The sequence below is a fragment of the Sorex fumeus genome, unplaced genomic scaffold (assembly GCF_029834395.1).
Source record: "Sorex fumeus unplaced genomic scaffold, SorFum_2.1 ptg000122l, whole genome shotgun sequence".
Lineage (NCBI taxonomy): Eukaryota > Metazoa > Chordata > Mammalia > Eulipotyphla > Soricidae > Sorex > Sorex fumeus.
The window spans coordinates 2,342,500-2,366,340 of record NW_026606179.1 but is presented as its reverse complement, the minus strand read 5'-3'; the positions used below and the strand labels follow the sequence as shown (position 1 = coordinate 2,366,340).

Genomic DNA, 23,841 nt, shown 5'->3' with positions numbered 1-23,841 from the left:
CCTGTCCAACCTCTGGCCATTCGGCATACTACCTCTAAGAGGTCAACCCTATGTAACCAGGGTGATTGCTGTTCTAATCCTTATCCATTGTGGGTGGGCTGTTAGGCATAGCTTGCCCCATTACTCCCTGGAGCATTGTGTTTTCTACTGTTGTACCAGGATGTATTATAGGTTTTTGAGGATTTATGTGACAAAAGAAATGAGATTGAACTTTGCTTCCTCTGGCTTGGGGACAAACAGAATGAGGGAGCCCATGTTGAGAGGCTGCAGTTTCAGGGGCAATCAGATACAACTTTGTTCCTGTTTGCTGGGAATTCTTTTATGAGGAGAGAAAAATAAGAACTGATTTGAGCTCCTTTGTCAGCTTACTTCCTTCGTCTGTTTCAGCAGCACCAGATACCTCTGGCTGTGTTTGTGTGGCATTTCCAGCAAAGTGGAAAAGAAAGAAGCATTCTCTGGGTTGCTTCTCTATAATCAAAACGAGTCTATATCTTTTTAGCTTGAAAACTCAGAATCCCAGTAATTGAATAGAAAACGCTGACCCTGAGGATAAGTTATCGTGCCTTTGAACCCCTTGCCGGTATTATTAGAAGAAGGGAGAGGGTGAATATAAGGTTAATGGATTCTGCTGCTAAACCGAACTTGGAAATGAGGTTTCATTGATTTAATATTTCCTCTATTAAGCCTCCCAAGACTGGCCCTTGTGGCCCTACCAAAGTGCAGTCATGGTCTGTCCTTCCCATGAGAGTCCATGCCGCAACTTGTGCTTGACAGGGACAGATGAGCAGCACCCAGTGACCCTTGGCCAGCTGTTCCCTCCACTTGCTGGCCCAGAGGGTCACAACGCCCAGGTCCTCCTCAGACTAAGGGCTTGACTAGGCTCAGCCTTCTCAGGAGGCTGCTAGCTTTGCACTATGACACTCCCGTGCTGTGCCTGACCACGGGTGGGGGTTCCCCTCTTCGGGCCTGGACTCCAGGGGAGTGTGGCAGGAGCATGAATCATTTCATCCATGCTGACCCCCTCAGGAACCTTGCTGGGAACACGGCACTGTGTGCATGGTACATCACACTGCCTGCTCGGGCTTTCTGTGTGTCTTCAGCCCTCGTTCTGCTTTTCTCTCGTCTTCGTCGACGGCTGCTTTGGTTCATTCTTCACATGTGTCTACCTCTCCTTCTACCCTTCTCCGGAGCTCGCCCTCCCCCACCGGTGGCTGGCATCTCCCTGTAGCCCAGTGGTGTTACTTACCGTCTTCCTGCATGCCTCTCCCACTCTCCCACATGCCTGCAGCAAGCAGTGAAGCCGGCATCTTGGGGCCTGTCTGTTCTGAACAGTCTGCGACTCAGCTTTTTAGCCCTTCTGCACACACACACTTCTTTTTCCCCCGTAGGCAGACATTGAATGCTGCCTCTGTGCCTGCCAGATTGGCACCCTCTGAGGACTTTGGTGCAAGTCCCGGGATCTTAGAGCCTTCCCAGCGTGCTCTGCTCAGCCTACTGCACAAACGGCCGCCCCTTACCTAAGCGTATTCTCACCATCAGTGTGTAGGTTTGCTTTGTCAGGTCAACAGTCTTTGGCACTACAAAGTATCCATACTTTCCATCAGTCTGATTGTAGCAGCCTAGAAGAAATGGGGAATACTAGGGAAGAACAAGGAATGCAAGCAGTTTGAAGTCCTTGGAAGAGTCTGATTTGCTCCAAAGGAGAATTTAAAATGAGAGTTTATGGGCTGGAGAGACAGAAAAGTATAGGGGTGAAGTGCTTGCTTTGCATGCAGCCAACCCTGGTTTGAATCTGGCGCCACAAATGGCTGCCTGAGCACTGAGCCAAGGAGAAGCCCCTGAGGCCACCACACGTGGTCCAAACACCAATCCCCACCAAGTGAAAAGAGTTTTCAAGAATCTTAGAATTGTGTTTGGTTTCTTTTGTTTTGTTTTGTTTGGGGGCCACACCTGGCAATGCCCAGGGCTTACTCCTGGCTCTGTACTCAGGGATCACTCCTGGCTGGGCTCAGGGGTGCTGGGGATTGAACCTGGGTTAGCCCTGTGCAAAACAAGCACCTTACCTTCTATACTAGCTCTCAGGCCCCTTGTTTTGTTTTTTTAGTCTTTGGGTGCAAAAACTAAGACTAGGGATATTGCCTATTTGAGATTTTTGCTTTTTGTTTTTAGGCCACACCTGGAAGTGCTCAAGGGTTACTCCAGGCTCTGTGCTCAGGGTACACTAGTGGTGGGGCTCACCCTGGTTGGGTGTGGGGGAGCCATAAAGGGTATCAGGCATCAAACCCAGTAGACTTCATGCAAGGCAAATGCCCTACTCGCTGTACTAACACTCTGGCCTGATACTGCCTTTTTGATAAAAAATCAAAACATGAGGGCCAGAGTAATAGCGCAGCACATTGGGCATGTACAAAGCAATCCCTGGTATCCCATCTGGTCCTCTGAGTACCACCAGGATTGAATACTGAGAGTAGAGCCAGGATCAAGCCCTGAGCACCAAGAGATGAAGTCCAAACATAAATGAAATAAACAAACAAAAAAGCAATTGAAACAGTGAGACTTTTAAATGCAAACTGAATACTGTTGTACTGTTGCACAACTGTTTTGAGCAATAGCTATATTTTTGGAGTATGTTGTCATTGCTTGTAAAGTAGAGCCTTTGTTTGGAGGTGTGAGTTCTAGTATGTTACATAAAGAGCAATGTCACTTCTTCATAGCTGCATCAAGAAAAACAAGGACACCTCCAGAGGTCAGCTATTTCATTGCTAGAGGATCCATGGAAGGGTGGGTCATATGAAACTTCTGTTAAAATAGTGGGGCACGTTAAAAATCCATCTAAACAAGCCTTCAGACATGTTTAGACCCATGAGTGAATCTGCAGGAAAACCCAGGTATACAGGACTTATTACTGAAAACTCCAGGCTCAAGGAAATCGGGAATGGGTGCTCCCAACAAATCCCCCTATTTTCAGCAGTTTGGTAGTCACACTCACAAGCTGCCCCTGGCACCATCTAATCTTATCAACCGCCACAATCCAGAGGTCACTTGATCACTTGATCACTTGACATCCTGTTATTCATCGATTTGCTCAAGCGAGCGCCAGTAACATCTCCATTCTTCCCTGTCGCGTGCTAGTGTAGCCCAATGGTGTCTGCTCGTTCTAGGAACACAAAGAGGAATACCAATCGTTCAGGGTCTTTGACGAAGAAGTGTGACCATCTCGTAGGTGGGCGGCCACGTGATCTTTTGACATCCCGTGGAATCCAGTCGGTAATGGCTCTAGTACAGCGGTCGTCTTCAAATCTTATTACGTGTCCAGCCCATCTGATTTTCAATGCCTTTGCAAACGAGACAGTGTTCCTGATTCTTGATCGTTGACGGAGGTCAGAACTCTGGATTCTTTCTCTCATTTGAGTGAAGCGTGATACTCCAAGCATAGCTCTTTTGATTCCTCTTTGGGAGACCCGATAGCATTCTCATCCTGTTTTTGTAGGGCCTAGGCTCTGAGGCATATGTTAATGCAGGACGAACAGTGGAATTGAAGCGATGTGCCCAGAGACTCAACTATAAACCTCTCAGAAGAGAGCACAGAACGATTTGCTATAGACATGCCTCCAAGCCCCATGCCAGGCTGTTTCATCCGGAACAATCCATAGTGGGTCAGGTGAGGTCCCCTCCTCACCCCAAAGGAGTTAACCCTTACAGCCAAAACCCTCCAGAACTCAACCTCTGCCACACTAAGGAGCGCTCTCCACACACTCAGATGAGCCTCACAAGTGAGTGAATGTATTCCTGGACATCTCATGCTTTACACCATTGATATACCAAGAGTAGCACACCACATTTGATGGAGTTTAAAGTAGAAGGCAACGAATCTTAGGAGGAAATATATTGATACATATATATGTATATATGTATATATATGTATATATATATATATATATGCACACAAGTCTCAACCTTTAACTACATGTTACTACTCTCTTATAGAAGAGATTAGAATGGCTCCTGGGTAAAATATAATAATATTCACACACTTTCCTCTAAGAAACCTTTTTTGGACTATTTTTAGCAAATTATTCATAACAAGCAATACAAAATAAATTACTTCGGTTCTGCTTTGGGGACAGGGTTTGGGGTTTGGGATGGAAACATCCAAAATATGGTGATGGGAAGGTGTAATGGTGGTGGGATTGGTGTTTGACTATTAAACATAATCAAATATTGTGAGCAACTTTATAAAAATAAAATTCAATTTTAAAAATTCATCTAAATGATCTATTTCAGATCCAGACTCCACCTTTGTTAGGCACAAGCATGCAAATGTCTAGGCTTTAGAGACAGACATGAATGTCAATAGCACTGAGCTGTGTGATCCTGGCAAGTAGCCCACCTTTCTGAATCTCAGTTCCTTCTTTAGAAATGTGGGAGGGAATAATATCCACATTAGGGAATCTTTTTTTAAAAAATTAACTTATTAAAATAGGCCATATTAGCCATTTTGGAGTTAATTGCATGCTTTCTGTTGTACAATCTTGAAAACTTTTCTGTCTTGTTCTATCCGTGAAACAATACCCATTCACTACCACCCCCATTCTTCCCACTAGCCCTAGACAAATTATCATAAAGGTAAAGGTAAAGGTAAAGGCCCTCCCGTTGTTCATCGATTTGCTCGAGTGGGCCCAGTAATGTCTCCATTGGAGATTTTGTTGTTACTGTGTTTGGCATATCGAATACATCATGGGTGGCTTGCCAGGCTCTACCGTGTGGGCGAGATACTCTCGGTAGCTTGCCGGGCTCTCCAAGAGGGGCGGAGGAATCGAACTCGAGTCGGCCATGTTGGCTGCATGCAAGGCAAACGCCCTACTGCTGTGCTATCGCTCCAGCCCCACAAATTATCATAGTCCCTATGAATTTGATTATTCTAGATAACTCATGTAAATTGAATTGTTCAACATTTGTATCTAGCTTATATATTTTTTGTATCTAACTTACTCTGCTGTGCATAATATACTCAAGATTCACTCATGTTGTAGATTTGTTGTAGTGGCATCAGAATTTCTTATGCAAGAGTGAATAATATTCATATGTGTGTACATATATATGTGTGTATATATATATAATTATCTTTCTACCTGTGCACGTCAGTGAACACTTGGCTTCCTTCAATCTTTTAGCTATTGTGACTAATATTGTCATGAGCATGGGTATAAAAGTATCTCTTTGAGGGGCCCAGGGAGATAGTACCGGAGATAAAGCACTTGCTTTACACCCTGGTTTGATTTCCAGTACCACATACACTCAAAGCCAGGAGTGAGCCCTGAGCACTGTCAGGTGTGGCCCACAAAACAAAAAAAGAAAAAGGTATCTATTTGAGATGCTGATTTCATGCTGTTGAATATATACCCGGAAGTAGAATTGCTGGATCATATGGTATTCTATTTTTAATTTTTGAGAAGCCACTGTACTATTTTTTTATAGCAGCTGTATCATTTTATATTTCCACCAACAGTGCACAAAGGTTCTAGTTTTTCTATATCCTGGCCAACATATGGTATTTTCTGTATTTAAGAGTAGCCATCCTCATAGGTATAAGATAATATCTCATCGTGATTTTGATGTACTTTTCCCTAATAGTAATACTATACTTTAGTTCATGTGCTGTTAACCACTCTACATCTTCTTTGGATAAGATCCTGTTTATGTCTCTTGCCCATTTTTAATTGGGTAGGGTTGTTTTCTTTCTTTTTTTTCCTTTTTGGGTGATACCCAGCGATGCTCAGGGGTTACTCCTGGCTCTGCACTCAGGAATTACTCCTGGTGGTGCTCGGGGGACCATATGGGATGCCAGGGATTGAACCCAGGTTGGCCGCATGCAAGACAAACACCCTACCGCTGTACTATCGCTCTGGCCCCAATGGTTGTTTGTTTTCTGTTTTTGAGTTTTCAGAGTTCTTTATATATTCTGTATATTGCAGATATTTTCTTTCCTGGTGTAGATTGCCTTTTTGTTTTGTTAATTGTGGATTTTTACTCTTTGTTTTGGGGACAAACCCAAACCCAGCAATGCTCAGAGATTACTCCAGCTCTACACTCATGAATTACTTTTGGCAGTGCTTGAGGGACCATATAGGATTCCAGAGATCGAACCCAGGATGACCATGTGCAAGGCAAATGCCCTACCCACTGTACTATCACTCTGGCCCCTGTGTCTTTTGATGCACAATTTTTAATTTTCTGGTAGTCTTTTTCATGGGGCCACAAATGTTGGGTAGTGGAAGACTCTATACCACATAAGTGAGAGACTCTGGGTTTGATTCCAGCATCACAAACAAAATCAATTTACCTATTTTTCTGTTCTTGCATATGCTTTTGGTATCGTATCCATGAAATTACTGCCAGATCCAATGACATATAGATTTCCCCCTGTTTACTTATAAGAGTTTTTAGGTTAGCTTCTCTTATCTATTTAGAGTTGATTTGTATTGAAGCATAAGATAAGGGCCTAATTTCATATTTTTGCATGTGGATGTCCTTTTTACCTACTACTAGTTGTTGAAAAAAAGCTGCCCTTTCCCACTTAATGATCAGGAAGTTGTTTTGTGGATGAAATAGTACTATACTTGGAACTCTGAACTCTATGCCTGGAAGTGACTTAGAAAAATGAATCTAAATAGGGGAGAGGAGCCAAGGGACTGGAGAGCATGTCTTGCATGTTTAAGGTCATAAGTTGAATTCCAGGTGGTCCCTGAAACCACATGGTCCCTGGAGCACCATCAGGAAAACTCTAGTGGACTTCAAGCACTGCCAACTGGCCTGCACAGCCCTATTGAGTATAACTGGACATGCCCTGGGGTTCTGAAAACTACTGGGGGGTGGGAGGAAGAGGCACAGATACTCCAAAATAAATAAATGACCCTTTGTCAGTCTTATTTCCCACATCTGTTTCATCACCTTTATTCAAGATGTAATGTTCAACTATCAGTGTTGATTTGTAGTAATTACGATAGCAAATACTCACTAGTGCTGTGTGCATATATTCCAAGCTTTACGTTCATTAGCTTGTTGATTTGTCATAATGACTCTGGGGGTAGGCACTGCTGTCTTCACTATTTTATAAATGAGGATATTGGAGTACATGGAGGTTGAATAATTTGTCCAGGATCACATAGCTAGTGAGTGGTAGAGTCTATGTTTGAGTCTATGTTTGAACTAGGTAATTTGGTTCCAGAATTGGTGTAACTGTAACTAGTTAGCCAGTAACCATAACCTCATCCTGATTGGGGTGAATGGGGCGGGGGCAGAGGTGTGCAGCAGGGTTTGGGCCATACCTGGTGGTGCTCAAGCTTACTCCTGGCATTCTATTCAGGGAACTCTCTCCTGGTGATGCTTGGAAGATCATAAATGGCTCAGGGGATTTAACAACAGCCAGCCACATGCAAGGCCTTACCCTCTATACTATATTCCTAATACCAGGGGTGAAACAAATATTCGGGGGGTAGGGCACCCATCGTGGTGCTCAGGACTTACTCCTGGTTCTGCACTCAAGTATCACTCCTAGTGGGCTCAGGGGACCATATGGGATACTGGAAATAGAACCCGGGTCAGCCTCATACAAGTGACAATACCCTCTGTACTCTATTCCCAGGGGTGAATTTTTTTTTTGGAGGGGGGGTTAGTCTGGTTAGTTTGGGGGCTGCACCTGCTTGTGCTCAGGGCTTATTCCTGGCTTTTGCTCTGAGCTCATTCCTGGCTTTGCCCTCAGGGATTAGTCCTGGGGTTCTGGATGCCTGGGATTGAATCTTTGTCAGCAGCATGCAAGGCAAGAACCCTACCCACTGTACTATTGTTCCAACCCATGAGAGGGGTGTGGATTTTGATGGCTTAGGCCTATCATGAGCTTTTTAGACTGAGGTTTTCTTAGTTGTATGTGTCTGTGTGGTGCCAGGAATTTAACCTAGGTGTCATGCACGCAGGTATGTGCTTTACCAGAGTCACATCCCTGGTCCCTCAGTCTGGAGTCTATGAATGAAGGCATCTGTCCCCAGGCCCTGGTCTCTCACTGGCTATTTTCTGGGCAGAAGTACCCCCAGGACTGCTGTTGGCTCAGCACATCTCCTCTTCTTTGGAAGAAGACTGTGGCAGTTCTGTTCCTTTCCTGTCTTCTGCCAGAGCCCTCTTATTCAGGACAAATGTAAATCAGTTTTCTTTTCTTTTAATTTACAGAAAAGGCAACAGATGGCTCCCTGCAAAGTGAGGATTGGACATTGAACATGGAGATCTGTGACATCATCAACGAGACAGAAGAAGGGTACGTGTGTTTCTCCACTCTTCCAACCTGTGCTGCTCGCAGTGCTTGAGTACCAGTGACAACTGCTTCTGATAGCCTTCTTTCAAGCCCAAGGGAAGATGGAGTCGGGGTTGGGAGGGATTATACAGTGGCTAAGGCACTTGTCTTACATGCGGCCTATCGGAGTGAGATCCCTGGCACACTTGAGGTCCCCTGAACTCCACCAGGAGTTTTCCCTGAGGGGTGGAGGGCTATATTGCATGCGGCTCACCCAGGTTCAATCCCCAGCATCTCATATGGTCTTCCAAGCACCATCAGGAGTGATTCCTGAGTGCAGAGCCGAAGTGACTCATGAGAATCACCCAGTATGACCCAAAAAAACAAAAAAAAAAAATTTTTTTTTAAGTCAAAAAAACCCAAGGAGTGTTCCCTGAATGCAGAGTTAGGGGTAACCTCTGAGCATAGCTGAGTGTAGACCCCCCACACACACACTCAAAAAAAGGGGAAAAAATGAAGTTGCTTAATTTCTTGGCCCCAGTGGTTCTTCGTGTCTAGCTAGATAATCTCCTCCTACCCCTCATGCCAGCCCATTCCAGCCCTTTACACACTTGGAGTGATCTTTGCCCTGTGCAGCTGGCCTGGAGCCCAGGAGCCCAGAGAAAACCCACAGAAGGAGGCTAGGAGGGGGAAATACACATAAGCTAAAGAATATGTCTGTGTGGTTGGGCTTGGCCCACAAGCTACCCTCCCAGCCCTGCACTGCCCCAGTTTGCTCATGCGGTTTACATGGTGCCCTCTACTACCTTCCAGCTTCTTTGTATATTTACTTTGGGTTTTGGTTTTGTTTTGGGGCCACACTCAGCGATTCTCAGGGGTTACTCCTGTCTCTGCACTCAGGAATCACTCCTGGTGCTGAGGGGACCATAGGGAATGCCAGGGATTGAACCCGGGTCAGCCATGTGTGACCCAGGCACCTTTCCTGCTGTCCTGTTTCCCCGCCCCTATGTTTATTTCTTTTGTAGGAGCCTCTGTTTGTTCCTCTGCCCAAACTGTAAAGATCTTTTCCTGTAGCCATGTCCCCCTAAACCGTCTCTCGAGTACTGAGCCCAGCTTGAGCCCAGCTTGAGCCCAGCAGCCCTGCATTTGCACCTTGGCACATCACTCCAACCTTCCTGACCTTGTAAGGCCAGGGAGCTGCCTCTTCCAACTGGGTGTTCAGTCAATAGGTATTTACAGAACAACTGCCTGTGCTGAGCCCTCATGCAAGTGGTGGCAGCACAGCCACGCATAGGGCAGAGGGACACCCTGCCCTCTGGAGAGTTGACAGTGTCACAAACGAGATAACCTGGTCAGATGGGGACAAAACTGTGCAAATGAAGTTGCGAAGAGAGGGAAGGCAGCGGTCTCCGCAGGTCTCCCTGGAGAGACTAGGGCTGAGGTGCACACCCAGGTGGTGTCTGTCACTGCTGACTTAGGGGGAGAAGTAGACGGGAATGTCCCCTGCAGGAGCAGGCTGTGGGCGGGTGTCTCCAGGATGGCAGGAAGAGAAGTAGTGTGTTGGAGACACAAGCCGCCTGGGTGAGCAGGAGAAAAGGGAATGTCTGAAACGGAGGCCAGCAGGGAAGTTGAGTCCAAGGTTGTATTCCAGTTGGTCCTTGGCTCCATCCCCTTCCTTTCATTCCCTCCAGATAGGCGGATGAGGTCTTGGAACCTAAGAACTCACTGATACCTGTTTGGTAAGAAACTTTCTCTCTCCGGGTGAGAATCTGTCACAGATCCCGCACGGGAATTTGGCCCTGTGCTGCCCCATGTGGGGCCATGTCCTCACCCCCGTCCTTACTCTTCAGCCCTGAGTGACATTTCACCTTGTGCTTATCCATGCCCATGCGGTAGATTAAGTTCTGTAGATGTAAGGAGTACACAGATCCGCTCTGGGGACTGGCTTCTCCCAGGTCTGAGAGGGCAAAGAGCAGGCCAGCGGCTCTCCCCACCCCCCACCCTCCTTAACTGCCTTGTCTCCCCTGCCTCTCCCTGAAGCCAGTGCTCTCACCCCCTGATTTCTCACTTTGGATCTCACTGTCCTCACATTCTCCCTCCAGGTTTAGATTCTCTCATGACTTCATAATAACTTTATATCATCCTTAAGTTCCTCAGCCGAAACTCAAATGTCTGTGTGATGTTTGTTGGAATGTCTCTCTCAGCCCATACTCTTTCCAGGGGGTCATGAAGTCTAGGTATGAGCTCCCTGAGGGCAGGGATTTGGTTCAGGAACCATTTCAGCCCTACCACTGGCGTAGGGTGTACATCCTTGGCTCTTGACATGTTTGTTGAAAAAAGGTGAATAAATAAACGAAGTCCCCCAAGCAGCTCCTATTCTAGTGAGGAATGCAGACATGTGACATATCACACTGCAGCATGGTAAGTGCTCCCAGAGAGAAGCCATGTTGAGATGCAGAGAGAGAAAGCCTAGAGCAGAGACAGCTGGTCGGCGCTGCGGCTGTTGGCAGCAAGGGTTTCTCAGAGGAGTCTTGTGCTGTGCCAGAGCATTCGCCAGGAGCAGGTGGGTGGCAGGGAAGAAGGTGGGCACCCTAAGGTGAAGGAGAGCGTGTGAAAAATATATACACAAAGGCCTCTAGGAGGGTTAGGAGCCTGGAGCCACTGCCTGGGCTGGAATCCTGGACTTACCATTCGCTCTCCATGTGACTTGGGTGAATTGCTGAATCTCCCTGGTCTCACATACCTCGTTTAGAAAATGGGGTTGCCAACACTATCTGTGCTGTGGGTTTATGACCCTTCCCTCTCTGCCGTTTCCTGGACACTGGCTGCTTACTGTCCCCCATGTCGAGCCCAGGTAGGCTCCACATACTTCAGCGTTTAGCCTCAAGCCGACTGGTTTTGTCCTTTGCCAGTGACCTCACAGTATACCCGGGAAAGTCAGGTGCAGGATGGGGGCCCAGGCTGCCCAGCTCTCACCACCCAGGCTCTTGCCATTCTTTTATTTATTCTGAGCTTTCACTCTTTCACTCTGGGAGCTTATGGTCCTTTCTGCAGCCTGGGTGTCTTGCCCTCCACACCCCTCCCTGCTGCTGCCTTCGTTTCCAGGGCTAAGATGGCCCCCAGCCTGTGGTGGTGGTCTCTGGTGTCCTGGGTTCTTGCTCACTAACCAGGAGAGCCTGGCTGAAAGATCTGCCCAGGAATATTTTAGGCTCGGCTCACCAGGCTCCCGCAAGACTACTAAGGAGGGAGCAGATGTGGGACTTCGGTTGGTGCCCTCAGGCAGTTCTGCAATGCCAGCTCTCAGGAGGATCCACTGACCTGGATCCATTTTGTAACCACCATGGGATCTTCCCCAGCTCACTGACTTTATGGCCCAGCCTGCCAGTGGGAGGGGCCCAGCCAAGAGTGGATGGGAAGCAGCAGGAGAGCCAGGCAGCAGAGGAGATGCGCAGGTATGCAGGGCTCAGCCTGCCTTCCCAGGGCACTGGGAGAAAGTGTCGGAAGTGGTAGTTTTGGAGCCGGGGGCAAGAGGAGTCTGGCATGACTTGCAGATCCAGGGAAGGCTAAGGCTGAACCCCAGGCTCGGTCGTGAGGGCTCTGACCAGCTGGCCGCCAGGTCAGCCCATCCGCCCTTGAGCTCCATCTTGGCTCCAGACTCTCCTTCCTCCCTGCTTCCAACTCTGCTCTGTCTAATCTGCTGCTGTTTCTTGAAATTTCACAATCCCTCTGACATAGCTTTGATCCTCCTCTCTGAAGCTTCTCCCCCGGGGAGAGAGATAAATACTTGCTTTTGTGCTCACCCAGTCACTCTCAGACAGTACTTCCTGCAGCTGAATTTTCATTTTAACTCTAACCCAGGCGCCTGCTGACTCTCTGATTTCCCACCACCGCCATCACCCCACACTGGGAGCGCTCTGAGTGTGCTATGCTCTATGAGCTAGAAGTGATCACAGCCCTTGGAGGCTGTTCCCATTTTTTTCGACTGTGTGGAAATTCAGGAGGAGAGGAGAGACTGGATCGAGAGGGATGGCAAGCCACGGGTCAGAGTTAGCAGTGGCTCGACCAAGCCTCTGAGAGAGGAAATCAGTCAAGGCTCGTGGCCTGCAGCTCCCAACCTTCACCAATCAGACCTACAAGTGCTCAAAGCAGAGAACTCCTGGACTTCCATTACAGAAATCAACTTCCTTGTTTGGAAGTCGCTGCCACACTGCAATTACTAGGAAGGTAGTGGTCTAGTCCCCAGGGGCCCCAGAGGCCCATTAACCCTTGGATGCAGGAGCCAAGAGCTCCTGCAGTGCAGTCCTGCTTTACTCTGAGAGTAGGAAATTGGTGACTTGACGGGTGGTCTTTAATTTTATCTAGAGGGACTGGAGAGATAGCATAGCAGATAGGGCGCTTGCCTTGCAAGTGCTGACCTGGACTCGATCCCCAGCACCCAGCACCGATATGGTCCCCTGAACACCACCAGGAGTAATTCTTGATTGCAGAGCACGGAGTAACCTCTGAGCTCTGCTGGGTGTGACCTCTTTCTCCTCAAAACATAAGTAAATAAATAAATAAACTTCTTTCAGAAGTTTTTCCTTGCTACTGTGTATTTCTGTCTAAATTTGACTGGCTGGCAGAACTTCCACCCTCCTCTCCCCTAGCTTAGCTCCTCATGCACATTTGAAAAGCATTTTTCGCTTGATAAATAGTTAATAGTTTAGAACTGTAAGAATAGAAAGGCCCTGACTTACGAATCTTCCATTTAGTTAAGTAAGACCCACATAGATTGGTACATTGGTCGCTGGAAGACTAGAGCTGCTAGCGAGGACCAGCAGCCAGCAGCCACACTGGGGCTCCCCAGAGCAGTGCTAGCAAGCATCAGGGAGGAGCTCCAGACCAAGGGGACTCTTCACCCCACAACTTGGTTGACTCTTGGCACAGAATCACTGAAATAATTTGGTTGACCCAAGGGCTACATCTACTAGGTACTCCTCGAGTCCCAGCTCTAACGTTGATTTAAGAAGAATGTTCATGTTCTGAATATGAAAGAGCTTTGAACACAGGCCGTTTGTAAATTGGGTGTGTCTATTTGTGAGATTCTTTCTGGGAATCTATATAAGCCTGTTGCTTAAAAGTACACACTCTCCAGGCTGGAGCAATAGCACAGTGGGTAGGGCATTTGCCTTACATGCAGCCGACCCGGGTTCAATTCCCAGCATCCCATATGGTCCCCCAAGCACCACCAGGAGTAATTCCTGAGTGCATAAGCCAAGAGTAACCCTGTGTATCACCAGGTGTGACCCCCCCCCCCCCAAAAAAAAAGCAAAAAAAGAAAAAAAAAACTACACACTCTCTTGGGTTTTGGTCTGGAGCCATAGCACAGCTGCGAGGGCATTTGCCTTGCACGTGGCTGACCCAGGTTCGATTCCTCCATCCCTCTCGGAGAGCCCAGCAAGCTACCGAGAGTATCCCGCCCACACAGCAGAGCCTGGCAAGCTCCCTGCAGCATATTCAATATGCCAAAAACAGTAACAAGTCTCACAATAGAGACGTTACTGTTACTGGTGCCGCTCGAGCAAATCAATGAACAACGGGAGGACAGTGCTACAGACAGTGGTTGGGTTTTGAAATTTACATTTTTCTCAAGAGAAAAACAAGTTTCCTGGAACCAAGGAGTAGCTAAACATCAGCATAAGACAGGACCTGGCCATTCTCTGGTTGTTCTGTGGCTTTATTTTTTATTTTATTTTATTTTATTTTATTTTTTTGCTTTTTGGGGGGTCACACCTGGCTGGGTGATGCTCAGGGGTTACTTCTGGTTCTGCACTCAGGAATTACTCCTGGCTGTGCTTGGGAGACATATGGAATGCCAGGGATCAAACCTGGGTTAGCCACATGCAAGGCAAATGCCCTACCTGCTGTACTATAGCTCCAGTCCCCAAACTCTCTTTAGTGTACCCACATACCAGTAGATTAATTATTGCTTTGAGTAAATACTATTTGTGTGTGATGCAAAATTCAAAGGGATTGCAAAATAAGCAATTCAGGAAAGGAAAAAAAAAACACCTTCCTTACTCTGTCATTCAGTTTCCTGCTGAGGGGTAGCCAGTTACTAGCTTCTTGTATGTCCTTCCTGATACTTTATTCCACGAGCTGGTGGGTACAGGATGTGTGTTGTCCATTTGTAAGTTTAGACAGAAATTGGAGCATAGAAGTGACCATACTGTTGGATACTTAGTACATTTCCAATCTTGTACATTTATAAATATGCTACAGCAAATAACCTTGTCTATGTACCACATGACACACTGGCAGTGACTCTGTGGCATGCGCTCCAAATTGGAATTTGCAAGGACTTACATAAGTTCTTTTCTTCAGGCCAAAGGATGCAATTCGAGCCCTGAAAAAGCGACTCAATGGGAACCGGAACTACAGAGAAGTGATGCTGGCACTAACTGTGAGTGTCCCCTGTATAGGTAAACTTCTGGGAAAACTCAGGTCACTGGCAATGTCTAACTCACAGCACCTTGCTCTGTTTGTTCTGTACTGACAGCCACGGGGTTGGGGCAGTGACTTTCTGGTAGTAACTTTGGGTTTTCCTACCCTCCCCTGAAATGGGATAAGCTTTTACGTGGTAAATATAAACCATCAGAGATAAGGCATAGACTGAATGGCCAAATTATAGAAGCCCAGAGCAGAGAAACTCAATGGGTGGGTTGGATCAGCCTAATATCTGAACTATCCGGACTAGCTGCCTGCTTTCTTTATATAAATGCTGACTTCTACCCAGATGAGAGCCTTTCTGGGTGTGAATTCAAATGTTTACTATAACCTTCCAAAATAGGTGCTGCCATCCCCCATATGGATGAAAAAAGTGGAACTCGAAGAGGTCTAGTAGTTTGTCCAAGCTTCATAGCAAGAGAGGTTCTGAGCAGTGATAGCAGGACGCAGGCACTGTTAAAAACTCATCAGCCCAAAGACAGGTTCTTGAAAAAGTCAACCAGACAGACTTCTTCCAGGAAGGGATGCGTCAGATTTTTGCCCTTCCTTCAGATGTTAGAAAATTAAAAGGAACAACTTCAGGTGTTATTTCTGTCTTGAAAGCTCACAGTTTTTCAGATGTGGCAAAAACTGGGCCACATGAGTTCTTATAATAGAAGCTATGACAAGTCAGCATGTGGACCTCTCTGTAGGTTTGAATAGTGGGTTATTTATCCAAAATACCCATAACGTGTTTCCTTTTAAAACAGAGAAACTGTTTGGATTTTTTTTTTTTGCCCAAGTGAAAACCCAAGACTTATTAAGTGAATTCACTCAGAGAGGGAATTGGGATTTGAATAATAAAGGAGAAAAAGACCAGTTGAGAAACAGGGAATTGAGAGCTCTTATTTTTTTCCCTCCAGATTTTGGGCAATGGCATTCACTAAGCCCAGAGTGATAAATGAATTGTTTTCAGTAAATAAAATCACCAGGGAATGAGCTCTACCACGTCAGGACATTTTCCTGGCATCTAAAATATATTCCTTTACTTTCTGCCATCATGGTGGTACTAGGGAGTAGAAATCTTTCTAAGGAGACTCTTGAATTTTACCTTTGTCCTGTAGCAGTGCTTGTGGGAATCACTTAACCCTTCCTGAAGGTCAGGTCTTTTGTCTGTTTTTGTTTGGGGCCATACCTGGTAGTGCTCAGGAGCTACTCCTGACTCCATCTGGGCAGTGCTCAGGGGACCGTGCTGTGGCGGAGATCCAGCCTAGGCCTCCTGCATGAAAAGCATGTGCTCCAGTCAGATTTTTGTACACGCTGGGCAAAAAAACTTGAACTGGAGAAGCCTCCGACCCTGGTCAGGTCTTTTTTGGGTAGTAATATTATTATTACTATACTATACTCAGACAGGGAATTGGAATTTGAATAATAAAGGAGAAAAAGATCAGTTGAGAAACAGGGAATTAAGAGCTTTTGTTTTTAGTAGTAATATTATTATTACTATTCTATCTCTCTGCCCATATTTTTACTGAGAATCATTGACATCTAGCATATGTAAGTTTTGGGTGGGTGTTCAATTGGATGATTTTTTTTTTCTTTTTGGGTCACACCCGGCGATGCTCAGGGGTTATTCCTGGCTCATGCACTCAGGAATCACTCCTGGCGGTGCTTGGGGGACCATATGGGATGCTGGGAATCGAACCTGTGTCGGCCATGTTGGCTGCGTGCAAGGCAAATGCCCTACCCGCTGTGCTATCGCTCCAGCCCCAATTGGATGATTTTTACATGTATATACAGATTGCCACAGTAAGGCTAGTTTATAGTTGTTTTTTTTATGGTTTAAGAAAACTGGAATTAACTTTATTTGGAAATCATTCTCCTAACCAAGTCAAGTCAGGAACCTCCATAAAGATCCCTGAATTTACAATTTCAGTGTTCTTGTGTTTCTTGTCCAATTTGAGAATTAGTGAATAAACTCCAGATGAAACAATTTGACAGCACAAAAGCAATGTACAGTATAAATATTCTTTTTTTTTTTTGTCTTTTAAGGCTAGTTTATAGTTTTATCCCCTCACATAGCATTTATAGCTAATTTCTTAACAAGTTTCAGTTACATGCTATAGTTAAGTTTAATCATGATACTATATAGTAGGGCCCCAGACTTATTCATAGCTGAAAGTTTATGGAGTTTTTTTTTGGGGGGTATTTTTTGAGCCACACCTGGCAATGCTCAGGGTTTACTACTGGCTCTGTGCTCAGGAATCACTCCTGAAGGTGTTCAAGGGACCGTATGGGATACCAAGGAACAAAACTAGGTCAACAACATGTAAATCAAGTACCTTGCCCGCTGTACTATCTCTCTGTCCCCTCATAGCTGAATATTTGAACCCTTTAGCCAACATCTCTCCATTTATCCTACCCCAAACCCCTGGGAAACACCATTCTATTCTATTTCTATGTGTTTGCCTTTTTAAGATTCTGCATTTAAGTAGGAACATACAATATTTGTCTTTCTCTGTCAGACTAATTTCATTTAGCATAATGTCCTCAGGGGCCCTCCATTTTGCCGAGAAAGGCTTGGTTGTTTCATTTGGTTTGGTTTGGTTTGGTTTTGGGGACCACACTAATCAGTGCTTGAGGGCTACTCAGGACTTGGTGCTTGTGTGACCATGAAGTTTCAGGATCAAACCTAAGGCTCTGGAATGTAATACATGTGCTCAACTTCCAGAAAAAATACCCAGGTATGCGGGTTCAGGGACTAAGACTCCAGGCCACATGGCGACACCCTTCCCATCTCCCCACCCGCTTGGGGTCCTAGCTGTCACACCCATGATCTGGGTCTGGGCGCCATCTCAGAGCTTTGATCCACATACTCCCAAATGAGTCTCAAAATAGATTTGCTTGGGGCTGGAGCGATAGCACAGCGGGTAGGGCGTTTGCCTTGCATGCAGCCAACATGGCCGACCCGGGTTCGATTCCCAGCATCCCATATGGTCCCCCGAGCACCGCCAGGAGTAATTCCTGAGTGCATGAGCCAGGAGTAACCCCTGAGCATTGCCGGGTGTGACCCAAAAAGCAAAAAAAAAATGGATTCGCTCCCTGCAGAGATGTCTCTGAACCCCAACTGTAAGAAAACATTGGGTTCATTCTTTCAGCCTTGCTGCAGGGAACTTAGTTCACCTTAAAGCGATGTCCTTTCTGTATGGACACAGGAAGACAGTTAATATTATGCTTTTGTAACTTGGGAGTTGATTGACTCCAAATAATATTTACTCCTGGGCTTCTGCTTTCTCGACTTGTTTGCCCTTAGTTCCTAGAACCCCAAAATCAGGGTCCTGACGAGGGACTGAATGGACCCAGGGCAAGCTTTGAGCTACCCTGGTATCAAAATGGGCCAGGCCAAAGAGTCACAATACTCAACTATAAGTTGAGAGCATGGTCATGGACACATACTGTCATGATCCAAAAGTAACGACGAGATTAGGACCCTGCTGGGGTTAGGAAGACTAACCTAACCTGAGGTCTGTGGTCTGGAATATATAGTGAGATGTCCTTAAGAAGAACCAAACTTTAAGTTGCTATATTTCTTACTGCGCTCATACAGAATGACATTGCTAGAAATATTAGAAGTAGATTTACTACAACTATCTAAGTGGATTACTAGTTGAGGAAAGACAAAATGACACATCCTGGATGGGATCCCGCCCTTAAGCAGATCTAGTAATCTGGAGTAAACTCCTTAGATGAGATTTTGTCCTTGAATTAACCTCCTGGAGGAGTGGTCTTACCCCTCTTCGTTGATTTGTTAATGTTCAATGCTCCTTTATATCACCACCCCATGTGATTGCCATATAAACTAAGACTGTAAGAGTGGAGGGGGCTCCAGCGAGAGAGGCAGAAGGGAAATCAGAGGAGAATGGAGAGGAGATCGGAATAAACTGCAATTGATACTGACCCGCCTGTCCCTCATTCCTTCCTTGCCTGCCCATTGCCAACAGCCATCCCGATCTAGTCCATACATAGCGGCTCGAGAGCACCGAACGCGGGTGGGCAAGAGGGAGCTGCCCGGAGAGCCCGCGAACACACACATCACCCTTCCGTGCACGCATGTGTATTTTTTATACCAAACCATTTACAATTTTAGAATTCCAGAAGTTACCTATCATGATATTCATAATAAGCAATAGAAAATAAATTACCTAGCATCTTCCCCTGGCAGGCAGGCTTGAGTGTCTGGGAAAATTCAAATAATGGTGGTGGGAAGGTGTACTGGTGGTGGGATTGGTGTTGAAATATTGAATGTAATCAATTACTGTGAAAAGGCTTATGAAAGTTTTAAAAAAATGCTCTAGCCTTTTGCATCCCCTCTCAACCCGCCCTGTACCACATCTTTATACATTTATCTCTCATGGACACTTAAGTTGTTTTCCATGTCTTGACTATTATGAAATATGCTGTATATTGTGAATCATGGGAGTACAAATATCACACAGTATTTATTTAGTTATTTTGGGCCACATATAGAAACTGAGGGCTTACTCCTGGCTCTGTATTAGGGGATCATTCCTGACAAGGTTTGGAGGATCATATGGGACACTGGAGATCGAACCTGGGTCAGCCTTGTGCGAGGCAAGCACCTTAATCCTCTGTACTATTATTTCAGCACCTCACTTCTAGATAGTGTTTCCATTTCCTACTGATATATTCCTGTAAATGGGACTATTGGATTATATGCTAATTCTTTTGGGGGGGGAGTTGGGGTGAAGCTCCCAAGCTTTGCCTAGGAGACCTGGGGATGCCTCCTGGTAAATCTTGGCCAAATAGGATTTTATTTAGGGGGTGGGGAGCACATCCAGTTGTGCATTCCTGGTGGGGTTAGGGGATGAATCAGGATTGACCAAAACGCAGGGCAGGCACTTTATCCCCTGTATTGTCTCTTTGGTCTCTGGGCTGATGGTTCAATGATAGGGCCCAAGGATGTGATACTGCTCCTAACCTGTGATGCTGGGGCCTGCCCTGGTCACCATGGCTGTGCTCTTGGACCTTCAGGGATACATCTGGTTATGCTCAGGGGACTGTGTGGTGCTAGGGGTTGAACCAGGATCAGCTGCATGTAAGGCAAGTTCCTTAATTTCTCAACTCTATCTCTAGCCTTGGTAACTTTCTTTTTTCTTTTGGTTTGGGTTTGGGTTTGGGGAGCACCCAGTGGTGCTGAGGGATTACTCCTGACTCTGAGCTCAGGGATCACTGCTGTCTGTGCTTAGCAGACCATATATAGTGCTGTGGATCAAACCTGGGTGAGCTGTGCGCAAGGCAAGCACCTTACCGCTATATTACCTCTCTAGTCCTTTTAGCGCTATTTTGAATTGAGGAAACTCTATCAAAAAACACTATGGGGAGCTGGAGCGATAGCGCAGCAGGAGAACATTTGCCTTGCAGATAGAGAACCTGGGTTCGATCCCTGGCTTCCCATATGGTCCCCTGAGTACCGCCAGGAGTAATTTCTGAGCACAGAACCAGAAGTAACCCTAACCTCTGAATATTGCCCGATGTGGCCCAAAAAACAATTTTAAAAAATAACAAAACACTATGGACAGTTTTCCACAGTGATTGCCCAGTTTAGATTCACCTATAGTGTACAAGGGTTTCTGTTTGTCTACACCCCCACCAACACTTGTTATTTCTTGTATTTAATTATAGCTACTTTCACAGGCTTGAGGTGATAGCTCATAGTTTTGATCTTCATTTTCATGATGATTAGTGGTTCTGAGCAGATTTTCATGTACCTGCGAATCATTTGTGTGTCTTTTTGGATAAATAGCACGTAGCACTGTCCTCCCATTGTTCATCGATCTGCTCGAGCGGGCCCAGTAACGTCTCCATTGTGAGACTTGTTGTTACTGTGTTTGGCATATCAAATACGTCACGGGTCGCTTGCCAGGCTTTGCCATGCGGGCGAGATACTCTCGGTAGCTTGCCAGGCTCTCCAAGAGGGGTGGAGGAATCGAACCCAGGTCAGCTGGATCGGCTGTGTGCAAGGCAAATGCCGTTACCACTGTGCTATCACTCCAGCCATAATAAAAGGTAAAGCAGAAAATAATAAGATTTTTAGCATTTTTAGCTATCGCTCCATCCCATTGGATAAATATCTACTCAATATTTGCCTCTTTTTGTAATCTATATTTTTTTCTTTTTGCTACAAGTTGTATGAATTACATATATATTTTTTGGATATTGGTACCATAATGGAAGACTTCTAAATATTTTTCTCCCATTCTATAATTTATCTCCTTATTTGGGTGTGTTGAGGGGAAGGTTTGGGCCAGACCTGGCAGTACCCAGGGCTTGCTCCTGGCTCTGTGCTCAGAATCACTCCTGGAGGTTCTCAGGAAACCATATACAGTGCTTGAGATAGAACCAGGCTGTCTGCATGCAAGGCAAGTGCCTTAACCTCTCTATTCTCCTTCTGCTCCTATAATTTGCTTTTTAATTCTGATGATCATGTATTTTACTGTACAGAAACTTTTTTGTTTCACCATCGTTCCATTTGTTTATTTTGTTTTGCCACTTGCACTTTTGGTGTTGTATCCAAAAGAATTTTTATAAGGTCAATATCAAGTATCTTTCCCCCCCTATATTTTCTTCTAGTAGTTGTAGTTTTGGATATTCCCATTTTGAGTCAACCTTTTTAGGATCTCTCCAGCAGTGCTTAGGGCAACCAGGGACATACCTGGCCATTGTTGGGAGGTTGTGTGGTCCTGGGGATCAAACTTAGTACCTTGATCATGCTAGACATATGTTTCAGTCTTTTGGCCTATCTTCCTAGATGTCACGCCACTATCTAGTTGTTGTTGTTGTTACTGTCACTGTCACTGTCCTCCCGTTGTTCATTGATTTGCTCGAGTGGGCCCAGTAACGTCTCCATCATGAGACTTGTTATTGTGTTTGGCATATCTAATACATCACCGGTAGCTTGCCAGGCTTTGCCGTGTGGGGTTATTGTTACTATTATTATTATTATTTTGATTTTTGGCCACACCAACCAGTGTTCACTTGGATTACTCCTGGCTCTGTGATTGGAGGTCACTTTCGGCAATGCTCAGGGACCGGTGTGCTGTGATCAAATCCCTGACTTCCCACTTAGCCCCCCCTTTTTTTTTCTTTTTGGGTCACACCCAGAAATGCACAAGCAAGGGTTATTCCTGGCTCATGCACTCAGGAATTACTCCCGGCAGTTCTCAGGGATACCCTATGGGATGCTGGGAATCGAACCCGGATCGGCCGCATGCAAGGCAAATGCTCTACCTACTGTGCTATTACTCCAGACCCCAGACTTAGCCCTTCTCATCATATTTCTGGCCCTTGAGCTCATTTGTGTGAGTGGTGTAAGGGGTCCAGTTTCATTCTCCACTTACTGGGAAGATTGTTCTTTCCCCACTGAAGCTTCTTGGTTCCGTTGTCAAATATTTGTTGATTGAGAGCCCGGCAAGCTACCGAGAGTATCTCGCCTTCGCACAGCAAAGCCTGGCAAGCTCCCCGTGACATATTTGATATGCCAAACACAGTAACAAGAAGTCTCATGATGGAGATGTTACTGGGCCCGCTCGAGCAAATCGATGAACAACGGGAAAACCGTGATGGAAGTTTATTTCTGGGATCTTGATTCTGTCTCTTTGGTTTATTTTTCTCCCGTTCCATACAGATTTTGATTACTATAGTTCTGTAACATAGCTAGAAATCACAAAGTATAGTGCCTCCATATTTGTTCTTTTTTCCTCAGCACTTTAATTTTCAAGTCTTTTATGGTTCCATGTGATTTTTCAGTTCTTTTTTATATTTTCTTTGAGTCTATGAATATTTGAGTACAATGAACATTTTGCAATATCAGTTAGTCTGATCCATGAACATAGGATATTTCCCATTTATTTGTGTCTTCAGTTTAAAATAAAATCAATGTTTTGTATGTTTCAGCGTACAGGTCATTTTCCTCCTTGATTAAATTAATTCCTAATGGTGGGAAATGTACACTGGTGGAGGCATTGGAGTTGGAACATTGTGTGACTGAAACCCAATCATGAACAACTTTGTAATTGTGTATCTCAGTGATTCAATTAAAAGTTAATTAATTCCTAAGTTTCAGTATGGTCAGGCCTTTGCTGCAAATCAAGGATTCCGTTGTGAGGTTTGTGAAGTGGCAGCACTGGAGGTAGCGCATAGAGCATTTGCCTTGCAGGCAGCTGACCTTGGTTTGATCCCTGACAGCACATATGGTCCTTTGAGCACTGCCAGGGATGACCCCTGAGCACAGAGTCAGGAGTAAGTCCTGCACACTGTCAGGACTTACTGGCCCCCAAACTCCCCAGATTAAAATTAATTAAAACCTCAGCCTTATGCACATTCTGTGTGCTTTTATGGTTTTTCTTTCTGTTTTTTTTTTTTCTTTCCTTTTTGCTTTTTGTGTTTTGAATCACACCAGCAATGCTCAGGGGTTACTCCTGGGTCTGCACTCAGGAATTACTCCTGGCAGTGCTCAGGGAACCATATGGGATACCGGGAATCAAGCCCAGGTTGACCCAGTGCAAGGCAAATACCCTCCCCGCTGTGCGGTTGCTCCTGCCCCTGGCTTTTCTTTCTTTGTCTTCATTGACTCTATTAGTCCTCCTCAGGTCTCATACTTTTTAAATTGTGTGAATTTGGACCATCTTTTTTTTTTGGGTTAAACTCAGTGGGTGCTGGGAGTCCCATCCAAGCAGGGCAGTGCTCAGTATACCAATGGTGCTGGGATTGAATATGGTCCTTCTGCATGCAGGATATGTGCTTCAGCCCTTTGAGCCATTTCCTCAGTCACAAGTTTAGGCTTTTTTCTTGGTGGAGGCAGGGGCACACCTGGCAATGCTCAGGGGCTACTCCTGGCTCTGTGCTCAGAGATCACTCCTGGCAAGACTCAGGGGACTATAAGGGATGCCAGAGATCAAACCTGGGTCAGCCACATCTAAGGAAAGCATCTTTGCTGCTCTCCAGTCCATTTGGGGCTTTTTAAACTTGATGTCTATAGTCAAAAGATTGTTAATGTTTATCCCAATATATGC

General features: G+C 45.6%; 1 protein-coding gene across 5 annotated transcripts in view; it reads left to right on the top strand.

Moving 5' to 3' along the window:
• Positions 1 to 23,841, top strand: part of TOM1L2 (target of myb1 like 2 membrane trafficking protein) — a 152,381-nt gene that overhangs the window by 65,254 nt on the left and 63,286 nt on the right. For all 5 annotated transcript variants that reach the window (XM_056136910.1, XM_056136909.1, XM_056136908.1 and 2 more), the window contains exons 2-3: positions 8,224 to 8,308; positions 14,648 to 14,726. In XM_056136910.1, the coding sequence (XP_055992885.1) occupies positions 8,224 to 8,308; positions 14,648 to 14,726 (164 nt within the window). The remainder of the gene's footprint in view (positions 1 to 8,223; positions 8,309 to 14,647; positions 14,727 to 23,841) is intronic.